Source organism: Kogia breviceps, chromosome X (genome assembly GCF_026419965.1).
Source record: "Kogia breviceps isolate mKogBre1 chromosome X, mKogBre1 haplotype 1, whole genome shotgun sequence".
NCBI lineage: Eukaryota > Metazoa > Chordata > Mammalia > Artiodactyla > Physeteridae > Kogia > Kogia breviceps.
The window spans coordinates 72,633,734-72,658,069 of NC_081330.1; the positions used below are offsets into that span (position 1 = coordinate 72,633,734).

At 36.3% G+C, this 24,336-nt stretch overlaps 1 protein-coding gene across 1 annotated transcript in view; it reads left to right on the forward strand.

Annotated features, from left to right (window-relative positions):
- Window positions 1–24,336, forward strand: part of TEX11 (testis expressed 11) — a 376,012-nt gene that overhangs the window by 166,315 nt on the left and 185,361 nt on the right. Inside the window, exons 13-14 of the mRNA XM_059050388.2 lie at window positions 8,292–8,373; window positions 11,264–11,342. Of these exons, the coding sequence (XP_058906371.1) occupies window positions 8,292–8,373; window positions 11,264–11,342 (161 nt within the window). The remainder of the gene's footprint in view (window positions 1–8,291; window positions 8,374–11,263; window positions 11,343–24,336) is intronic.

Genomic DNA, 24,336 nt, shown 5'->3' on the forward strand with positions numbered 1-24,336 from the left:
CATCAATTAAATCTTCCTTTTACGAACGATTTGTCTTTAGCATGCAATGATATTTTGATAGCATTTTACCCACAGTAAAACTTCTTTCAAATTTGGAGTCAATCCTCTCAAACCCTACTGCTGCTTTATTAACTAAGTTTAATATTCTAAATCTTTTGTTGTCATTTCAACAGTCTTCACAGCATCTTCACCAGGAGTAGATTCCATCTCCAGAAACCACTTTCTTTGCTCATCTATAAGAAGCGACTGTTCATTCATTAATGTTTTATCATGAGATTGCAGCAGTTCAGTTCCATCTTTAGGTTCTGCTTCCAATTCTAGTTCTCTTGCTCTTTCTACCACATCTGCAGTTACTTCCTCCACTGAAGTCTTGAACCCCTCAAAGTCATCCACGAGGGTTGGAGTCAACTCCTTCCAAACTCCTATTAATGTTGATATTTTGACCTTTCCCCACGAATCACAAATGTTTATAATGGCATCTAGAATGGCGAATCCTTTCCAGAAGGTTTTCAATTTACTTTGCCTGGATCCATCAGAGGAATCACTATCATGGCAGCTATAGTGTTACAAAGTATATTTGTTAAATAATAAAACTCAAAAGTTGAAATTGCTCCTTGATCCATAGGCTGCAGAATGGATGTTGTGTTAGCAAGCATGAAAACATTAATTTTATTGTGCATCTCCATCAGAGTTCTCGGGTGACCAAGTGCATTGTCAAAGTAATATTTTGAAAGGAATCTTTTTTCCTGAGCAGTAGTCCTCAACAGTGGGCTTAAAATATTCAGTAGACCATGTTGTGAACAGATGTGCTGTCATCCAGGCTTTGTTCCATTTACAGAGCACAGAAGAGTAGATTTAGCATAATTCTTAAGGGCCCTAGGATTTTAGGAGTGGTTAATGAGCATTGGCTTCAACTGAAGGTCACCAGCTACATTAGTCTCTAACAAGAGAGTTAGCCTGGCCTTGGAAGCTTTGAAGCCAAGCATTGACTTCTCTCTAGCTATGAAAGTCCTAGATGGCATCCTCTTCCATTAGAAGGCTGTTTTGCCTACAGTGAAAATCTGTTGTTTAGTGTAGCTACCTTCATTGATTATCTTAGCTAGGTCTTGTGGATAACTTGCTGTAGCTATTACATTAGCACTTGCTGCTTCACCTTGCATTTTTATGTTAAGGAGTCAGCTTCTTTCCTTAAACCTCAAGAACTAATCTCTGCTAGCTTTAAACTTTTGTTCTGTAGCTTCCTCACCTCTCTCAACCTTCATACAATTGAAGAGATATAGGGCCTTGCTCTGGATTAGGCTTTGGCTTAAGGGAATGTTTTGGCTGGTTTGATCTTCTATCCAGACTACTAAAACTTTCTGTATTGGTAATAAGACTTGTTTCACTATTTTATCATTCATGTGTTCACTGGAGTTGCACTTCTAATTTCCTTCAAGAATTTTTCCTTTGCATTTAGAGCTTGGCTAACTGGTACAAGAGGCCTGGCTTTCAGCTTATCTTGGCTTTCAGCATGCCTTCCTCACTAAGCTTAATTATTTCTAGCTTTTGATTTAAAGTGAGAGGCATATGATTCTTCATGTGAACACTTAGATGCCTTTGTAGGGTTATTAATTGGCTAATTTCAGTACTGTTGGGTCTCAGGGAATAGGGAGGCCTGAGGAGAGGGAGAGAGATGGGGGGCTGCCCAGTTGGTGGAGCAGTCAGAACACAGATAACGTTTAAGTTCGCTGTCTTATATGGATGCAGTTCATGGCATCCCAGAACAATTACAATAGTAACATCAAAAATCACTGAGCACAGATCACCATAACAAATATAATAATAATAATAAAATTTGAAATATTGCAAGAATGACCAGAATGTGGCACAGAAACACAAAGTGAGTAAATGCTATTGGAAAAATGACACTGATAGAGTTGCTTGATGCAGGATTACCACAAACCTTCATTATGTAAACAACACAGTATCTGCGAAGTGCAATAAGGTGAAATGCAATAAAATGAGGTATTCCTGTACTTGGAAACAATTTGATCCTGCAGTTAGTAGTACTCCTAACTCTTGCTCAGTATGAAACATTTCCTCATGTGCTTTGTAATTTGGGATTGTTAGTTCATCTTTAGTGTTAATCTTTTAGAATCCTGTACAACCTGGATTGAGGACATGGCCTTATATCTATTTTTTTTGATGTGGACCATTTTTAAAGTCTTTATTGAATTTGTTACAATATTGTTTATGTTTTATGTTTTGGTTTTTTGTCCCTGAGGCATGTGGGATCTTAGCTCCCCAACAAGGGATTGAACTCACACCCCCTGCATTGGAAGGCAAAGTCTTAACCACTGGACCACCAAGGAAGTCCATGGCCCTACATCTATTTGCTTTAGCCAGATGTCTAAGAGATATCACTCTTTTGACTACTTTTACTTTGATTTTTCAGCTTTACAATTCTTGGACAACATGAGTAGTATAAATTTTTAAAAATATATTTATTTATTTTTGGCTGTTTTGGGTCTTCATTGCTGCACGCAGGCTTTCTCTAGTTGCGGCAAGCAGGGATTACTGTTCGTTGTGGGGCGCAGGCTTCTCATTGCAGTGGCTTCTCTTGCTGTGGAGCATGGGCTCTAGGCATGTGGGCTTCAGTAGCTGTGGCATGTGGGCTCCATAGTTGTGGTTCATGGGCTCTAGAGCACAGGCTTAGTAGTTGTGGCACACGGGCTTAGTTGCTCTGTGGCATGTGGGATCTTCCCAGAGCAGGGCTCAAACCTATGTACCCAGCATTGGCAGGCGGATTCTTAACCATCGTGCTGCCAAGGAAGTCCGAGTAGTATAAATTTGAACTCCATATCTATGTGAAGACAGAGCCTGTTAAAAAATCCTGCAGACACCCCCCCACACCCGCCAGTCATCCAGACAAACATCTCTTTTTGACCTCATTCAGAGATTTGGCAGAAGACTGGCAAACTTCCTATACCATTAGATAAAAGAGAAAAAAAAAACCAGGATACTCACTATTCCCATACAGTCTACTTCTCCATGTTTTGATGACTCACTACAATCTTTCTGCTTTTGTTTACTTTTCAGAGTCCTCAGGTTGTTGCTTTGTAGATCTTGTTCAGGGTTTTTAGTTGTAATTAGTGGAGGATATAGACTATAGTTGTCATGCTCCATCTTGGCTGGAACAGGATCAAATAGTAATATTTTTAAATTAGTGTTTGAGGGGAAATTAAAATTTGGTAGCCTTATGTTATTCCACAAAGTTGTTTTTATTTATTTATTTTTTTGTGTGGTATGCGGGCCTCTCACTGCTGTGGCCTCTCCTGTTGTGGAGCACAGGCTCCGGACGCACAGGCTCAGCGGCCATGGCTCACGGGCCTAGCCGCCCCACCGCATGTGGGATCTTCCCGGACCGGGGCACGAACCTGCGTCCCCTGCATCGGCAGGCAGACTCTCAACCACTGCACCACCAGAGAAGCCCCACAAAATTGTTTTTGAAAATGTATCAGTACAATGAAACTGGAAAAGTCTTGGTTGCTTAGATAAGACACCAAAAGCACAAGAGAAAAAGGAAAATTAGATTATATTGGGCTTCATTAAAGTTAAAAATTTTGGGACTTCCCTGGTGGCACAGTGGTTAAGAATCTGCCTGCCAATGCTCAGGGGACATGGGTTTGAGCCCCTATCTGGGAAGATCCCACATGCCACAGAGCAACTAAGCCCATGCACCACAACTACCGAGCCTGTGCTCTAGAGCTTGCGATCCACAACTACTGAGCCTACGTGCCACAACTACTGAAGCCCATGCGCCTAGAGCCCATGCTCCACAACAAGAGAAGCCACTGCAATGAGAAGCCTGCACACCACAACAAAGAGTAGCCCCCACTTGCCGCAACTAGAGGAAGCTTGCGCACAGCAACGAAGACCCAACACAGCCAAAAATATATTAATTAATTAATTAATTAAAAAAGTTAAAAATTTTGCTTCAGTTGAAACCATCAGGAAAGTAAAAACACAACCTATGGGGTCCTCCCAAAAGAATGGGAGAAAATAATTGCAAATTATATATGATAAGTGTCTGGTATCCAGGATATATTTTTATAAAAACCTCTTACTAAGTAGTAAGAAGACAACCCAATTAAAAATGAGCAAAGGATTTGAATAGGTATTTCTCCAAAGGAGATATCATAGGCCAATAATAACATGGAAAGATGCTCAATATCACAAATTATCAGGGAAATGCAAATCAGAAGCACAATGAGGGACCACTTCGCACTCACTAAAATGACTATATTTTTTAATGGGCAAAAACAATTATTGGTGTGAATGTGGAATAATTATAACATTTATACACTGCTGGTGGGAATGTTAAATGGTACAACCACTTTGGAAGACAGTTTGGCAGTTCCTCTAAAAGTTAAACAGAGAAAACATGACCCAGCAATTCCACTCGTAGGTGTATACTCGAGAACTGAAAACATGTGTCCACATAAAAACTCATGCATGAATGTTTGTAGCACCACTATTTACAACAGCCAAAATATGGAAACAGCCCATATGTCCATCAGTTGATGAACAGATAAGCAAAATGTGGTATATCCACACTAAAGAATATTATTTGGCCATAAAAATGAATGTAGTGCTGATACATGTTACAACATTAATGAACCCTGAAAACATTATGCCAATTGAAGAAAACCAGCCACAGAAGAACACATATTGTATCATTCCATTTACATGAAATGTCCCAAATAGGCAAATATATAGATACAGAAAGTAGAATAGTGTTTGCCTGCGTGTTGAGGTGAGGTGGCACTGGAGGGAATAGAGAATGACTATTAAAGGGTACAAGGTTTCTTTTTGTGGTGAGGAAAATGTTCTAAAACTGATAAACAACTTTGTGTATATACTAAAATCCATTGAGTTGTGTACTTTATTTTTTAAAAATATTTATTTATTTATTTTTGGCTGCATCGCTGTTTTTAAAATCACAACTCTTGAGTGCATGTCTTTATTTTGTTCTGATTTTAATTGGAGTGTTTTTTTAGAGACAGTTTTTAGAGCAGTTTAAGTTCACAGCAAAATTAAGCAGAAGGTACAGAGATTTCCCATACACATCCTGCCCCTACTCGTGCACAGCCTTCCTAGCTATCAAAGTCCCCACCAAAGTAGTGCGTTGATTACAACTGATGAGCCTGCATTGACACGTCATTATCATCCAAAGTCCACTGTTTACATTAGAGTTCACTCTTAGTGTTGTATGTTCTAAGGGTTTGGAAAAATGTATAATGGCATGTATCCATCTATACTATCATACAGAGTAGCTTCACTGCCCTAGAACTCCTCTGTGCTTCACCTATTCATCCCTCCCTTTCCCCTAACCCTTGCCAACTACTGATCTTTTTACGGACTCTGTAGTTTTGCCTTTTCCGCAGTGTCATATAATTGGAATCCTATAGTATGTAGCCTTTTCAGATTGGCTTCTTTCAGTTAGTAATATGCATTTAAGATTACTCCATGTCTTTTCATAGCTTGATAGCTCATTTATTTGTAACTTTGAACACTATTCCATTGTCTGGATGTTCCACAGTTTATCTATTCACCTACTCAAGGACGTTTTGGTTGCTTCCAAGTTTTGGCAATTACGAATAAAATACCATCAGCTGTTTTCCTTGAAGCGACAGACCTATTTCATTCATTTTTGTGAAAATGTCTGCCAAATACCCATGTTGGAATAACTGAGGTTTGTCTAAAAATGGTATTCCATGACAAAAGTGGCTTGTTCAGCTTGCAGTTCAAATAATCACACAAGTGTTTTTTTTTTTCTGGAAACAGCTATCATGGTACTTCAACACGCAGGAAAAATGCTTTATGCATACTTCTCATTTCATCATATTGGATATTAAAAAGACATGAACTGGTACAGCCACTTTGCAAGACAGTTTGGCAATTTCTTACAAAACTAAACATACTTTTACTGTATAGTCCAGCAATTGCACTCCATGCTATTTGTCCAAAGGAGTTGAAAACTTATGTACATACAAAACCTACACATGGTTGTTTATAGCAGCTTTATTTATAATTGCATCGGATCTTAGCTGTGGCATGCAGGATCTTTCATTGCAGCACACTGGCTCTTTGTTGCAGTACATGGGCTTCTCTCTAGTTATGGTGTGTGGGCTCAGTAGTTGTGGCACGTGGGCTCTCTAGTTGTGGCGCGCAGGCTCCTGAGCACATGGGCTTTGTAGTTGTAGCACAAGGGCCTAGATGCCCTGCAGCATGTGGGATCTTAGTTTCCCAGCCAGGGATAGAACCTATGTCCCCTACATTGGAAGGTGGATTCTAAACCACTGGACCACCAGGAAAGTCCCGACTTGTGTACTTTATTACTTTATGTATTTATTTATTTTTAATGTCATGGGTATTTTTAAAATTTATTTTATTTATTTATTTTGGGCTGTGTTTGGTCTTCGTTGCTGTGTGCGGGCTTTTCTCTAGTTGCAGTGAGTGGGGGCCACTCTTCATTGTGGTGTGTGAGCTTCTCATTGCAGTGGCTTCTCTTGGTACAGAGCACAGGTTCTAGGTGCACGGGCTTCAGTAGTTGTGGCTAGCTGGCTTAGTTGCTCCACAGCATGTGGGATCTTCCCAGACTAGGACTCAAACCCGTGTCCCCTGCATTGGCAGGCAGATTCTTAACCACTGTGCCGTCAGGGAAGCCCTCCAAGTTGTGTACTTTAAATGGGTGAATTGTATGGTATGTTTATTATAGCTCATTAAAGCTCTTACCCCCCAAGAAAGTCTTGCAACAGATTTTTTTTACCTAAAATGATATTTGTAGCCTGAAAAATGGGTAAGATTTCTGAAGGAGAGAACATAGGAAAAGGAGTAGTTTTATAGAAGCTGTACCTTAGGAAAGCCTCACAGTAAGGGGCTAGGAAGATAAGAAGAACACCTTAAAGTAGGTAAAATACCCAGTAGATTGGCAAAAACTTAGAAGTCGGATAATTCCAAGTGTTGGCAAGGATGTGGAACACTGGGAATTCTCATCCACAGCTGATGTTAGTGTAAAGTGGATACCACTTTGGAATTGCAAGCATGAGTCCTCCTGCTTTGTTCTATTTCAAGATTTTTTCGGCATCCCTTGCACTTTCATATGAATTTTCAGTCAGCCTGTCAATTTCTACAAAGAAACCAGCTGGAAATTTGATTGCATTAAATCCGTAGATCAATTAGGGGATTACTGCTATCTGAACAATATTAAGTTTTCCAATCAGGAATATGGGATGTGTTTTTATTTATTTAGGTCTTGTTTAATTTCTTTCAATAATGTTTTGTAGTTTTCAGTATAGAAGTCTTGCCCTTATTTTTAAAATGTATTCCTATGTATTTTTTTCTTTTTGATGCTATTATAAATGGAATTATTTTCTTAACTTCACTTTTGGATTGTTCATTGCTAAAATGTGGAATATGTCTTGAGCCCAAGAGATATTCCAACATTCCTGTTAGGAAAGGTGGTAATGCAATAAGTTATAATTATAATTCAATCTTAGTTTATTCTTTGTACTGATATTATCTTTATTTGCAAATGCTCTTAATACCAGTAGTTACTTTTTCCCTAACTTTCCATTCTTCAGACATCTCACCCATGAATCGCTGTAGTTTTTTGCAGAGCTTGGAGCTAATAAGTACAATGTTCATGGAGAGGTTAATTGACATTGTAGAGAGAAAAATTCTATTCTGTGAACCTACACTGCCCTTTTAATCATAGACTACTGTTTAAAGATTTACACTGTCAGGCAAAAGTGGAAGCAGGTCCAACTAGCAAGGACTTGGAAAAACCATTCAGAGTACATTGTTATTAATAGTAAATATGATAGGTGTATCCTATAGGAAAGACAATATGTTTTCTATTTCATTCAGCCATTGTTTGCAAAGGACCTTCATTGTTATTAAAGTCTCAAAAGAAAACAAACCTAATTGATGTTTGGGGTTTTGCTTACCAAGACAAGAATATGGTCTTAACGTTCTCATAGTTTAAGTATTGACCTTGCCATTAAATGCTTGCCACTCAATAGAAATGTTTATATGTTCTTTTCCTTTTACTATTTCATTTAGATTGAAAAAAGTATCAGAAAATATCCTCAGGAATAGACCAGATGTTATGATTTGATTTTTTATAATTTTGATTTCCTTTGATCACGATACATCATTCTGTGGTTGAATAAAACAGGCAATTACTTGAAAATTGTCTTTTACATTTCACAGTGTTAATATCATTGTGATTTCTTTGTTTAAAATAGGAACATTTAACTCCAGCTGGGCTTTTCTTAAAGATGAAAATCCTCTTGAAGTATGAAACAGCTAATGAAGAAGTTTTTGGAGGTAAGTAACATCTCTGTGTGTGAAGAGTACACAATTTTGAAATATTAACACCAATTTGTTGAATGTAAGGTCTTTTGTAGTATACTAGCATAGGTATAATTTGATGGTGACTGAGAAGGAAATTGAGCACATAAGATTGTCAGTCAGGAAGAAAAGGAGAAGGAGGAGAAAATAGTAGCAAATGTAATAAGTAGTAAAAAAGAGCTGAATAAAAACTATCAGTTTTCCTTTAGTCTAGCAGAAAATTGCAGCTGCCCACCATGAAGAAAGATAACCTACTGATAGGAAAAGCCTTTGTAATGCTGTGCCTTTTATAATTACTTGTATAAATATTGCTATTTGTTTTTCAAAATTCTCAAGGGACTAGAATGTACACATCACAACATAAACATCCTGATACACAGCTGTGGGTCATTTGGCAAGTGACTTAACTTTTCTGTGCTTCAGTTTCTTCATCTTTAAAAGAAGTGTAATATTAATGTCTACCTCACTGTGTTGTTTTGAGAATCCTATGAGAAAAAGTATGTAAAGCATTTAGTTCCATGCCTGGTACATAGTTAGTGTGCAATAAATATTACCTATTATTGAAGTTATTATTGTTGTTCTTACTACTATATAGATGAAGTAAGTGAGGCATAATATTTCTATGCACACTGGCCCCATAACAGTATTTCAGTTATGTTTAGTCATAAAAATAATTTACTCTAAATTTTTTTAATGTATCCATGCTTTATTTTTTACTGCATAAAATTTAATTGTATTACAGAGCTGCATTATTTTTACAGTATAAAATTATATGTTAGTATAATAACTGATTATCCAATAAATAATAACAATTTGTAATAAGTAGGACAGTAATCAGATTTGGAAGTTGCTCTAAATTTAGTGCCAGTTTAGTACTGCTGAAACTTTCTGTGACTTCTAGAATATTAGCCAATCACTAAGAGACCTCAGAAGCTGAAATACATAGAGGATTCTGCATCTCTAGGTAACAGTATCAGCTCAGATATACACAGGTTGAAATTTATTAGGAGTCAGAAAGACAACTCCTCTTTTTTTTTGCAGTACAGGAATAAACAAACCAATTAAAGGAATAGTCTTACTGAAGCTAATATAATATGGGAAGATCAGAGAGATTATTGGAGTCACCTAGTTTGAAGTTGATTAATTTTGGACTAGAATTCCCCATTACAGTTTTTTATCAAAATGTAGAAAAGAAACAGTTTAAAATAAAATTATTCTTTATTTCCAGATTGTTTTTACTTTCTAGATGCTCATGATAGATTTGCAACATCAGATTACAAACTAGGAAACTTCATGACTTTAAGTTTTCTATAGTTTAAAATAATAAAATTATATTTCACTTTGTATTAAAAGTATATATGGGGACTTCCCTGGTGGCACAGTGGTTAAGAATCCACTTGCCAATGCAGGGGACATGGATTCAAGCCCTGGTCTGAGAAGATCCCATATGCCGTGGAATAACTAAGCCCGTGTGCCACAACTACTGAGCCTGTGCCCTAGAGCCTGTGAGCCACAACTACTGAGCCTGTGAGCCACAGCTACTGAAGCCCATGTGCCTAGAGCCCATGCTCTGCAACAAGAGAGGCCACCGCAATGACAAGCCTGTGCACTGCAACGAGTAGTCCCCACTGGCCCAACTAGAGAAAGCCTGTGCACAACAACAAAGACCCAACATAGCCAAAAATAAATAAATAAAATAAATACATTTATTTTTTTTAAAAAAAAGAACGGTCACCCTAACTGCTGTTTTTCATTAGAACTTCACTGGTATTTTTTATAGTAGGAAAAGTAGAAATTAAAAATATATGTAATTTTTTTATTATGAAAAGATAGCACATACCCATTAAGGAAGTTTTTGGAAAATACTAAAAATATCCATTGTCCACCATCCACTGGGATATCAGCTCCTTGGCAGCAGAGATTTTTGTGTGTTTTGTCCACTGCTGGATTCCCAGCACCAAGCACAGTTCCTGGCACAGAGAATACACTCATTAGTTATTTTTCGAATAAATAATCTAAACACAATCACTTTTAGAAATTTTATGATTTATTTTCAGTATTTTTCTATATTAATTTGCTTGTTTTACAGAATTGTGACTATATAGTACAGACAGCCTTTGTTTTCCAATTTTGTTTTTTTACTAATTTTATAACCATTTTTCATATTGGTACATATTCATTTTTAAATGAAAAACAGTTTTATTTCATACTTAACAGTTTTAATGGTTGCATAGTAATTTATCATTACCCTACAGGGGACACTCAGTATATGTCCTTTTTATTGTTGTTATAATTTATATTGCTTTTAATATCCTGTTCATTACATTTCCCCTCATTTATTTCAGATGAATTTTCAGAGTACAATTTCTGAAGTAAAGGGAATAATAATAATAGCAACTTTCATTTACTGAATACTTACTAAGTGCTAGGTCCTTTGCTATGTAATTTGCATACATTATCTCATGTAACTCTCTCATCAGCCCTGAGAGATTGGTGATTTGTTCCCCACTTTACAGATGACAAAACTAAGGTGAAGAAAAACTAAGTAACTTGCCTATGTCCATGAAAGTGGAAAGTGGTTTCAAATATGGATCGTCTGACTTCAGATCCCAAGCTTTTATCCACTGTATTCTTAGCAGATAGTAGTCAAATTGCTTTTCAAAAAGTTACTTTGCCTGTTTTACTGCACTCTCTCTAGCATTGGATATTATTACTATATAAAAAGACTTTGATAAATTGTTAGGCAAGACATGGTATATGGCAAACATTTAGAAAGTAGATTCTGAACAGAGGAAAATTATTGAAAATAGCTAAGGTTCCTAAAAAGTGAAACTAATGTGATTATTTCCTTTGTTCTATTTGTTAGCTGTCATGGAAATACTACATCGTGACATGTCTTTAGACTTCTGTCTGAACGTTGCTAAACTGCTGATAGGTCGTGAAAGGTATAGAAGAAATGATTTTCTTTTCTTTAAAGACTAACATTTTTCTAAGGTTTCCATTAACATATATTGAATTATATCTATCTGTCTATATTTATCTATCTATCTCCCTCCATCCATATTCACAGAGCACAATGTTTGGCCATTGTGCTAATCAAATTAGAAGATGGAACTGCTTGCTTAAATGATTTAAACAATCTATAGTCAAGTCAATTTTAAAATTTATATTAAAAGTTTTTAAAATAAATAAAATGAGAAAGGAGTAAGATAGGGTTTTATAAAACAGGAGTTGACTAGGTTAACTTGCAGGCCAGTGGCATGTGGAACAGGAAGGCATGTGCAAGTGTAGTTCTGCAAATGATATACCTCTCTGGCTCTATCTTCATGGGATCATTAATGTCAAAAGGGACCTTAATGTACTTGCAGACCTCTTAGTGATTTTCAGACTTCAGTGTTCATCAAAGTTACTGGGAATTGGGGCTTCCCTGGTGGCGCAGTGGTTGAGAGTCTGCCTGCCGATGCAGGGGACACGGGTTCGTGCCCCGGTCCGGGAGGATCCCACATGCCTCAGAGTGGCTGGGTCCGTGAGCCATGGCCACTGAGCCTGCGCGTCTGGGGCCTGTGCTCCGCAAAGGTAGAAGCCACAACAGTGACAGGCCCGCGTACCGCAAAAAAAAAAAAAAAAAAAAAAAAAAAAAGTTACTGGGAATCATTTGAAAAGATGCTCAACATCGTTAGCCATCAGGGAAATACAAATCAGAACCACAATGAGAAACTGCTTCACACTACTAGGATGGCTGTAATCAAAACAATAGATAATAGCAGAAATTGACAAGGATGTGGAAAAACTGTAACCCTCATGCACTGCTGGTGGGAATGCAAAATGGTGCAGCCACTTTGGAAACAGCCTGTTAGTTCCTCAGTAAGTTAAACAGAGTTACCATATGACCCAGCAGTTCCACTCCTAAGTTAAACAGGAAATGTGTCCATACAAACATGTGTATCCAAATGTTCATAACAGCATTATTTTTAATAATCAAATGTGGAAACAACCAAAATGTCTATCAGCTGATGAAAAGATAAACAACATGTAGTATACTCATTTGGCAATAAAAAGAAACAGAGTACTGATACATGTTATAACATGGATGAACCTTAAAAACATGCTAAGTGAAAGAAGCCAGTCACAAAGACCACATATTGTATCATTCCATTTATATGATATTTCCAGAACAGGCACATTTATAGAAACAGTTAATAGATTTGTGGTTGCCTAGGGCTACGAGAATTGGGGGGATATGGGGAATAACTACTAATGGGCATGGGGTCTCTTTTTGATATAATGAAAATGTTCTAAAATTGTATGATGGTTGCACAACTCTGGGAATATACTAAAAACCATTGAATCATATACTTTAAATGGATGAATTATATGTGAATTATACCTCAGTAAAGCTTATTTAAAAATAATCACTAGGGAATGTGGTAAAAACAGAGAGATCAGGCCTTAACCTTACTCCAACAAGCCCAGACCTCTGTATTCTATATTAGTCATCCAGGTGGTTCTGAGAACCACTGTTTTGTTTAATTTTTTAGTTTTTTAAATTGAAGTATAGTTGATTTACAATATTATATTAGTGTCAGGTGTACAACATAGTGATTCAATATTTTTATAGATTATACTCCATTTAAAGTTATTATAAAATACTGACTATATTCCCTGTCGTGTACAATATATTCTTGTAGCTTATTTATTTCATACATATTAGTTAATGCCTCTTAATCCCCTACCCCTATTTGGCGCTACCCCCTTCCCTCTCCTCATTGGTAACCACTACTCTGTTTTCTATATATGTGAGTCTATTTATGTTTGGTTACATTCATTCATTTTAGTTTTTAGGTTCCACATATAAGTGATAACATACAGTATTTGTCTTTTTATGTCTGACCTATTTCACCAAGCATAATACCCTCTAAGTCCATCCATGTTGTTGCAATGGCAAGATTTCATTCTTTATACCACATCTTCTTTATCCATTTATCTGTTGATGGGTTGCTTCTATATCGTGGCAGTTGTAAATAATGCTGCTATGAACATTTGGGTGCATGTATCTTTTCGAATTAGTGTTTTTGTTTGTTTTGAATATATACCTAGGAGTGGAATTGCTGGATCATATGGTAGTTCTATTTTTAGTTTTTTGAGGAACCTCCATACTGTTTTTCACAGTGGCTGCACCAATTTACATTCCCACCAACAGTGCAAGAGGGTTCCCTTTTCTCGGCATCCTCACCAACATTTGTTATTTGTGGTCTTTTTGATCATAGCCATTCTGACGGGTGTGAGGTGACATCTCAGTGTGGTTTTGATTTGCATTTCTCTGATGATTAGTGATGTTGAGCATCTTTCAGGTGCCTGTTGGCCACCTGTATGTCTTCTTTGGAAAAATGTCTATTCAGGTCCTCTGCCCTTTTTTTAATCAGGTTGTTTGTTTTCTTGATATTGAGTTGTATGAGCTGTTGATATATTTTGCATCTTAACCCCTTTTGGTCATATCATTTGCGAATATTTTCTCCTGTTCAGTAGGTTATCTTTTCATTTTGTTGATGGTTTCCTTTGCTGTGCAAGAGCTTTTACAATTTTAATTTGGTCCCATTTGTTTATTTTTGCTTCTGTTTCCTTTGCCTTAGGAGACAGATCCAAAAAAATAACTGCTATTATTTATGTCAAAGACTGTTCTGCCTATATTTTCTTCTAGGAATTTTATAATTTCCAGTCTTACATTTAGGTCTTTAATCCATGTTGAATTTATTTTTGTATATTGTCTGAGAAAATGTTCTAATTCCATTCTTTTACATGTAGCTATCCAGTTTTCCCAGCACCAGTTGTTGAAGAGACTGTCTTTTCTCCGTTGTATATTTTTGCCTCCTTTGTTGTAGATTAATTGACCATAGGTGCGTGGGTTTATTTCTGGTCTCTCTATTCTGTTGCATTGATCTATGTGTCTGTGTTTGTGCCAGTACCATACTGTTTTGATAACTGTAGCTTTGTAGTATAGCCTGAAGTCAGGGAGTGTGATACCTCCAACTTTATTCTCTTTTCTCAAGGTGGTTTTGATTGTTTGCATTCTTTTGTGGTTCCATATAAATTTTAGGATTTTTTGTTCCAGTTCTGTGAAAAATGTCATGGGTATTTTGATAGGGATTGCATTAAATCAGTAGATTGTATTAAATCTGTAGATTGCTTTGGGCAGTATGGACATTTTAACAATGCTCCTAGTGTTCTTATTACTTTAGGAAATTACAAGGACTGTAGAAGCTCAGTGTTAAGAATCGGGGGCAGAGACCAACATATATTTTCTGTTATCTCATACATACTTCATTAGCTGTTAAGTTTCAACCTGATTGTTAACAGCCTATTTTTTTCAGTTCTGATTTTTGTGAACTTTGATTCTGTCATGCAGTATATTAACTACTCCTCCCAGTTTATGTCATACTCAGATTTCATAGGCATGCCCACCTGTCTTCATTTAATTCAGATTAGCAAACTTTTTCTTAAAGGACAAGATAGTATATATTGTAGATTTGCAGGCCACACAGTTTCTGTCACAACTCCTCAACTCTGCCATTATAGTGCAAAAGCAGCCATAGACAATATATAAACAAATGTGGGTGGCTGTGTCCCAATAAAACTCTTTCCCAGTTTTTTAAATTGTGGTAAAATACACATAACTTACTATACTAATCATAAAGTGTACACTTCACTGGTAACAAGTACATTCATATTCTGCAAACATCACCACAGTCCATCTCCAGAACTCTTTTCATCTTGCAAAACTGAAACTCTTTACCCATTAAACAATAAACTCTCTGTTCCCCACTTCTCCCAGTCCTTGGCAACCATCATTCTACTTTTCATCTCTATGAATTTGAGTACTCTAGGTACGTTATTTAAGTGGAATCATATAGTGTTTGTCTTTTTGCGACTGACTCATTTCAGTTAACATAATGTCCTCAAGTTTCACCCATGTTGTAGCATGTGTCAGAATTTTGTTCCTTTGTAAGGCTTAAGAATATTCCATTGTATGTATATACCACATTTTGCTTATCCATTTATTTACTGATGGAAGATAAAACTTCCATGTTTTAGCTATTATGACTAATGCTGCTGTGAATGTGGGTGTAAAAATATTTCTTTGAGAACATGTTTTCGATTCTTTTGGTTATATGCCCAGAAGGGGAACTGCTGGATAATGTGATTCTATTTTTAAGTTTTTGAGGAACTGTCATACTGTTTTCACAGTGGATGTACCATTCTGCATTCCCACCAACACTACACAAGAGTTCCAATTTCTCTACATTCTCATCAACTTTTTAAAAATATATATTAGTAGCCATCCTAATGAGTGTGAGGTGGTATCATGTAGTTTTGATTTGCATTTCTTTAATGACTAGTGATGTTGACCATCTTTTCATGTCATTTTTGGCCATTTGTATATCTTCTTTGGAGAAATGTCTGTTTTAGTCCTCTGCCTATTTTTTTAATCAAGTCGTTTGGTTTTTAATGTTGAGTTTTAGGAGTTTTCTGTGTATTCTGGATATCAATCCCTTATCATATAAATCATTTGCAAATATTTTCTTCCATTCTGTGGGTTTCCTTTTTACTCTGTTAGTTAGTGCCTTCTGATGCAAAATACTTAAAATTTTTCATAAAATCCAATTTGTGGGGTTTTTTGTTTGTTTCCTGTTCTTTTGGTGTCATATCTAAGAAATCATTAAACAAATCCAATGACATGAAGATTTTCCCCTTTGTTTTCTTCTAGGAGTTTTATAGTTTTAGGTCTTACATTTAGGTCATGAATCCATTTTGAGTTAATTTTTGTACATGGTGTAAAGTAAGGGTCCAATTTCACTCTTTTGCATGTGATACTGGTTTTTCTCAGCATCATTTGTTGAGAAGACTGTTTTTTCCCCATTGAATGGTCTTGGCACTCTTGTCAAAAATCATTTGAATATATATGTGAGTTTATTTCTGTGTATTCGGTTCTCTTCCATTGCTTTTTTAAAAACTGTTATTTTGTAGTAAGTTTTGAAATCAGTTAGTATGAGTTCTCCAGCTTTGTTCTTCTTTTTCAGAATCATTTTGACTCTTCAGAGTTCCTTGAGATTGCATATGAATTTTAGGATGAATGTTTCTATTTCTTCAAAAAAATCATTGGGATTTTGATAGAGGCTTCATTTAATCTGTAGATCACTTTTGATAGTATTGGCATCTTAACAATACTGTCTTCCAATTCATGAACATGGAATTTCTTTCCATTTATTTATGTGTCCTCTAATTTTGTTTAGAAATGTCTTGCAGATTTTATCATACAAGTCCTTCACTTCCTTTGTTACATTAATGCTTAAGTATTTTTTATGCTATTGTATATGAGATTGTTTTCTTAATTTTCTTTTCAGATTGTTTATTGTCTGCATATAGAAATGCAACTGATTTTTGCATGTTGACTTTGTGTCCTGCTACTTTGCTGAATTCATTTATTAGTTTTAATAGGTTTTTTGTGGGATCTTTAGGGTTTTTTACATATAAGATCATAATCATCTACGAACAAAGATAATTTTACTTCTTCCCTTCCAGTTTGAATGGATGGCTTTTACTTCTTTTCCTTGCTTAATTTCTCTGGCTAGGATGTCCAATACTATGTTGAAAAAAAGTGACTAAAGCAGGCCTCCTTGGCTTGTTCCTGATCTTAGAGGAAAAAGTTTCAGCCTTTCACCATTGAGTATGATGTTCACTATGGGTTTTTCCAATATGGCTTTTTTAAAAAAATTAATTTTCTTCCTTCCTTCCTTCCTTCCTTCCTTCCTTCCTTCCTTCCTTCCCTCTTTTTCTTTCTTGGCTGCATTGGGTCTTAGTTGCAGCATGCAGGATCTGCATTGAGGCATGCAATATCTTTTTGTTGCAGCACATGGGCACTTTGTTGTGGCTTGCAGGGCTTCTCTCTAGTTGTGGGGTGTGGGTTTTTCTGTCTCTAGTGCGGGCTCCAGAGCTCAAGGGCTCTGTAGTTTGTGGCACGCGGGCTCTCTCATTGAGGCGTGCGAGCTCAGTAGTTGTGGCACGTGGGCTTAGTTGTCCTGTGGCGTGTGGGATCTTAGTTCACTGACCAGGGGTCGAACCCATGTCCCCTGCATTGGAAGGTGGATTCTTTACCACCGGACCACCAGGGAAGTCCCACATACGGCTTTTATTATGTTGAGGTAGTTTACTACCCTTAGCTTGTTGAGTGTGTTTATTATGAAAGGGTGTTGAATTTTTCAGATGATTCTTCTGCATTTGTTGAGATGATCATGTGATTTTTATCTTTCATCCTGTTAATGTGGTATGTAACATTTACTGATTTTTATATTTTGAACCATCTTTACATCCTAGGAATAAGTCCCACTTGGTCATGGTGTATGATCTTTTTAATATGCTGTTGAATTTGGTTTGGTAGTATTTTGTTGAGGATTTTTACACTATATTCATCAGTGATATTGGCCTGTTGTTTTCTTTTCTCATAGAGTCTTTTTCTGTTTTTGTATCAGGGTAATGCTGGCATTGTAAAATAAGTATGGAAGTGTTCCCTCCTCTTCAATTTTTTGGAAGAGTTTGAGAAGAATTGCCATTAATTCTTCTTTAAATATTTGGTAGAATTTATCAGTGAAGCCATCAGATCCTGGGCTTTTCTGTGTTAGAAGGTTTTTGATTACTGCTTCAATCTCTTTACTAGTTATACATCTGTCAGATTTTCTATTTCTTCGTGATTCAGGCTTGGTACATAATATATTTCTAGGAATTTATGCATTTATTTCTTCTAGGTTATCTAATTTATTAGTGTATAAGTTTTAGTAGTAGTCTTTTATAATCCTTTTGATTTCTGTGGCATCAGTCCTAACGTCTCCTCTTTCATCTCTGATTTTATTTATTTGAGTCGTCTTGCTTTTTTTCTTAGTTAACTATCTAGCTAAAGGTTTGTCAGTTTTATCACTTAAAAAAACCAACTCTTAGTTTCATTGAGTATTTTATTGTTTTTTTCTGGCCTCTATTTCATTTACTCCTGCTCTAATTTTATTATTTCCTCCCTTCTGCAAGCTTTTGGTTTAGTTATTTTCCTAATTCCCTAAGTTCTAAAGTTAGGTTGTTGATTTGAGACTTTTCTTGTTTTAATGTAAGCTTTTATATTTATAAATTTCTCCCATAGCGCTGCTTTTTCTGTGTCCCATAAGTTTTGGTATGTTGTGTTTTCATTTTTATTCTTCCCTAAGTATTTTCTCATCTCCCTTGTGATTTCTTCTTTGATTCATTGGTTGCTTAAGGCTTGTTTAATTTCTACAGATTCTGAGTTTTCCAGACTTCAAGACTGAGAAACTTATCCCCCCAATACTACATTCAAAAGAAATTTATCACATAAGAGTGAGTTTGCAAATCAGTGGACCTATGACCTGGGTATGACCACAGATGTGTTGCATAAGGATACATTAATTGCCAACATTTAACAATTTCACATAAAAATTTGGATTTTTGAGTTCTCTTGAAAAAATTGAAAAATATCTGGAAACACTTGGTCAATATTCCCACTAAGCAATAATCAGTTGGAACCAAGTGGCAGTTGTTACCTTCAGACGTGGGACATGTATTCTCCAGTTTGACATAGTCCCCACCATGCCTTATTTTCTCCCATATCCTGTGTGTCAAGTTGTCATTTATCATCTTCTTTGTGTCATTATTCTTATAGCAGATATAAGAGGAAAATAAATGTTCATGGCATCCACATCTCTATAAAAAGTGAGGGAATGAAAGCTAGACTGAAAGGAAATTTTAAAAATATTCCTGTGTTTAATATGCAAAAAAGTGTGTTGGTATCAAATGAGTACAACTTAATAGCTCATTATGAAATGAAATAAAGTAGAAACTGTGGCTAGTATACACAAAAGCAATGTAATGAAAACATATATACACTACCAAACGTAGGGTGGGAAAGCTAGTGGGAAGCAGCCGCATGGCACAGGGAGATCAGCTAGGTGGTTTGTGACCACCTAGAGGGGTGGGAGGGAGGGATATGCAAGAGGGAAGAGATATGGGAACATATGTATATGTATAACTGATTCACTTTGTTGTAAAGCAGAAACTAACACACCATTGTAAAGCAATTATACTCCAATAAAGATGTTTAAAAATTATTAATAAAAACTTATCAAATTCAATAACAGGATGGAAATTTCAATCAGGTTTATTTTGGAAAGTTAATAAAATAAGCTATCCTGTTGTGAAATGCAGTTATATAGTTTTATATTAAGGAAAACCAGGCGTTAAACCCTTTTAAAGATGAGAAGTTTACAAAAGTGCATCTACTGAATGAGTCATAAAATGCATTCTTAAGTTTCAAGTGTAAATCTAACCAGAAATGCTGTTGTTTGGCATGTTGAAGGTATGACTGATAATTTATTAGGTTGCTTTAAAAGAGTTATTTGTGGTGTTTCTGTTGCATAGACATATGTAATACTGCACAGTAATGCATATTTACTTGTGTCAATGAAAATTTTGATAAGACAGAACTTTTGAACATAGTACTTGTGTCATATAAGTTTAATGTAGATTGATAAAAAAATTTGTGTGTGACTACAGGAGATATTTCTGCAATGGTTAGTTATTAGGATAAACCTTGATTTGGAACTTAAATCCAAGGTGGAAGTATTTTTTAAGAATATAAGGCAAGTCTATTAATTGTATAATTTACCAGGAAACACTGTGCTAAAAAGCTAAAAAAGAAACGTGGATATAGTAATAACACATGTATACTGGATATTCTTCTGTGGCTTCAAGAGAGATTATTGCTTTGCTGGGTGAATTTGATGCACAGTAGAGTAGTTGCCTCTACTTCTTGGAGCTTAAGGGGATTAGTTGAATGTGGTGCTGTCACATGTTGGGTTGCCCTAGAAGCAGATTTTTAAGATGGAGATTAGTGTATGGATAATTTATTAAGGGGTGGTCTCAGGATTAACACATATGAGGGAAAGGAATGGAGGCAGGACTAGGTAAAGGGAGAAGTTGGGCTGATGTAGTCACCATAAGGCTTCAGCTTTACCCCATGGGATGCTCTGAAGCTGGGATGGCCATTCAGAATTTTCCTCAGGGTGAGAAAACCAGGTCTAGCCCAGTGTTTACTAGTCATTGGATGCCAACTGCCTTGGGAAGGGGGCATTACCTTGGATGAGGTAGCTCTCTTCAGCCTTGGTAATTCCTAAACAGCAACCTGGAAATAAATATTTTAGTGTTGAAGGGAAAATCTGGGTGATGCAGCACAGCATTCATGACAGGTGCTAAAGAGATCTTTTTGAACTGTTGAAATAATTAAACTTATTCACGTCATCTACGGGAAAAACCTCTGCCTCAGCTCAAAGACTTGACCTCTCTGGTGATTATGACAAATCATGTAAACACTCAGTCTCTCTACAAATGCAGTAAGTAAATGAATGTAAATTTAAATTCACATGTTCGTAGTGAAGTCGTTTCTTTGGGAAACCCATTTGGCAGGGACTAATCTGACTCACTTTTCTATGCTGAAATTGATTTCCAAAGATGGAACTGATTACCTGAACTACATACTCAAAGTTTTAGACTTGAAGATTGAATTCTTAAGAATATGTTTTCTGATTTCCAACATTATAATAGTGAAAAATATTGTTTATTTTGCCTTTCTCAATTAATATTACTAATGTGAATAAAGAACTACAAATTTACCTGCACTATAGTGTGTTACTAAATTCTAATTAGACAAATATGGAATATCAGATGTAGTAGACATTTACTGCTTTTGGTCAGTCATCACTCATTCATCTACTTTCTTATTGATAACATCCAAATTTCCATTTAGGTATCTGCTTCTTCCCTATCAGTATGTGTGGACATTGACATATTGGTGTAGAAGAAAAAGTTTCAGCTTTCTATTTCCAAATCAAAAGACAATCAGTTTCAAAAGGAAAATTTGATAAATTAAGTGTTTATATTTTTAGATTTCAAATTTAAAATATAGCTTCGGGCTTCTCTGGTGGGGCAGTGGTTTAGAGTCCGCCTGCTGATGCAGGGGACACGGGTTTGTGCCCCAGTCTGGGAAGAGCCCACATGCTGCGAGTGGCTGGGCCTGTGAGCCATGGCTGCTGAACCTGCGCGTCCGGAGCCTGTGCTCCACAATGGGAGAGGCCACAACAGTGAGAGGCCCGCCTACCGCAAAAAAAAAAAAAAAAAAACCAAAATATATATAGCTTCTATTTTTTACAGTTTTGTAGTATGTTAGCATGCTTGTACAGTCATTCAGTTAATAATAAAGCTTGATTACATATCTGGCAGGTTTTTGTTTAACATCTTTATTGGAGTATAATTGCTTTACAATGGTGTGTTAGTTTCTGCTGTATAACAAAGTGAATCAGTTATATGTATACGTACATCCCCATATCTCCTCCCTCTTGCATCTCCTTCCCACCCTACCTATCCTACTCCTCTAGGTGAGCACAAAGCACTGAGCTGATCTACCTGTGCTGTGCAGCTGTTTCCCACTAGCTATCTATTTTACATTAGTTAGTCTATATATGTCCATGCCAATCTCTCACTTCATCCCAGCTTACCCTTCCCCTCCCCGAGTCCTCAAGTCCATTCTCTACATCTGCGTCTTTATTCCTCTCCAGCCCCTAGGATCTTCAAAACCATGTTTTGTTTGTTTTTTCAGATTCCATATATATGTGTTAGCATACAGTGTTTGTTTTTCTCTTTCTGACTTACTTCACTCTGTATGACACACCCTGGGTCTATCCACCTCAATACAAATAACTCCATTTTGTTTCTTTTTATGGCTGAGTAATATTCCATTGTATATATGTACCACATCTTCTTTATCCATTTATCTGTCAATGGACAGTTAGGTTGCTTCCATGTCTGGGCTATTGTAAATAGTGCTGCAATGAACATTGTGGTACATGACTCTATTTGAATTATGGTTTTCTCGGGGTATATGCCCAGTAGTGGGATTGCTGGGTCGTATGGTAGTTCTATTTTTGGTTTTTTAAAAAACCTCATACTGTCCTCCATAGTGGCTGTATCAATTTACATTCCCACCAACAGTGCAAGAGGATTCCCTTTTCTCCACACCATCTCCAACATTTATTGTTTGTAGATTTTTGATGATGGCCATTCTGTCCAGTGTGAGGTGATGCCTCATTGTAGTTTTCATTTGCATTTCTCTAATGATTAGTGATGTTGAGCATCCTTTCATGTGTTTGTTGGCAATCTATATATCTTCTTTGGAGAAATGTCTATTTAGGTCTTCTGCCCATTTATGGATTGGATTTTTTTTTGATATTGAGGGACATGAGGGGCTTTTATATTTTGGAGATTAATACTTTGTCAGTTGCTTCATTTGCAAATATTTTCTCCCATTCTGAGGACTGTCTTTTTGTCTTGTTTATGGTTTCCTTTGCTGTGCAAAAGCTTTTAAGTTTCATTAGGTCCCATTTGTTTATTTTTGTTTTTATTTCCATTTCTCTAGGAGATGGGTCAAAAAGGATCTTGCTGTGATTTATGTCGTAGAGTGTTCTTCCTGTGTTTTCCTCTAGGAGTTTTATCCTGTCTGGCCTTACATTTAGATCTTTAACCCATTTTGAGTTTATTTTTGTGTATGGTGTCAGGAAGTATTCTAATTTCATTCTTTTACATGTAGCTGTCTGGTTTTCCCAGCACCACTTATTGAAGAGGCTTTTTTTCTCCATTGTATATTGTTGCCTCTTTTATCAAAGATAAGGTGACCATATGTTCATGGGTTTATCTCTGGGCATTCTGTCCTGTTCCATTGACCTATATTTCTGTTTTTTTTTTACCAGTGCCATATTGTCTTGTTTACTGTAGCTTTGTAGTATAGTCTGAAGTCAGGGAGCCTGTTTCCTCCAGCTCCATTTTTCTTTCTCAAGATTGCTTTGGGTATTCGGAGTCTTGTGTGTTTCCATACAGATTGTGAAATTTTTTGTTCTAGTTCTGTGAAAAATGCCATTGGTAGTTTGATAGGGATTGCATTGAATCTGTAGATTGCTTTGTGTAGTGTAGTCATTTTCACAATGTTGATTCTTCCAATCCAGGAACATGGTATATCTCTCCATCTATTTGTATCATCTTTAATTTGTTTCATCAGTATCTTACAGTTTTCTGCATATAGGTCTTTTGTCTCCTTAGGTAGGTTTATTCCTAGGTATTTTATTCTTTTTCTTGCACTGGTAAGTGGGAGTGTTTCCTTAATTTCTCTTTCATATTTTTCATCCTTATTGTATAGGAATGCAAGAGATTTCTGTGCATTAATCTTCTATCCTGCTACTTTGGCAAATTGATTAATTAGCTCTAGTAGTTTTCTGGTGGCATCTTTTAGGGTTCTCTATGTATAGTATCATGTCATCTGCAAACAGTGAGAGTTTTACTTCTTTTTTTTCTGATTTGGATTCCTTTTATTTCTTTTTCGTCTCTGATTGCTGTGACCGAAACTTTCAAAACTTTGTTGACTAATGGTGGTGAGAGTGGGCAACCTTGTCTTGTTCCTGATCTTAGTGGAAATGGTTTCAGTTTTTCACCATTGAGAAAGATGTTGGCTGTGGGTTTGTCATATACTGCCTTTATTATGTTGAGGTTTTAATCATAAATGGGTGTTGAATTTTGTCAAAAACTTTTTCTGCCTCTATTGAGATGATCATATAGTTTTTCTCCTTGTTTATGTGGTTTATCACACTGATTGATTTGCATATACTGAAGAATCCTTGCATTCCTGGGATAAACCCCACTTGTTCATGCTGTATGATCCAGTGGGGTCAATGTGCTGTTGAATTCTGTTTGCTAGTATTTGTTGAGGATTTTTGCATCTATGTTCATCATTGATATTGGTCTGTAGTTTTCTTTTTTTGTGACATCTTTGTCTGCTTTTGGTATCAG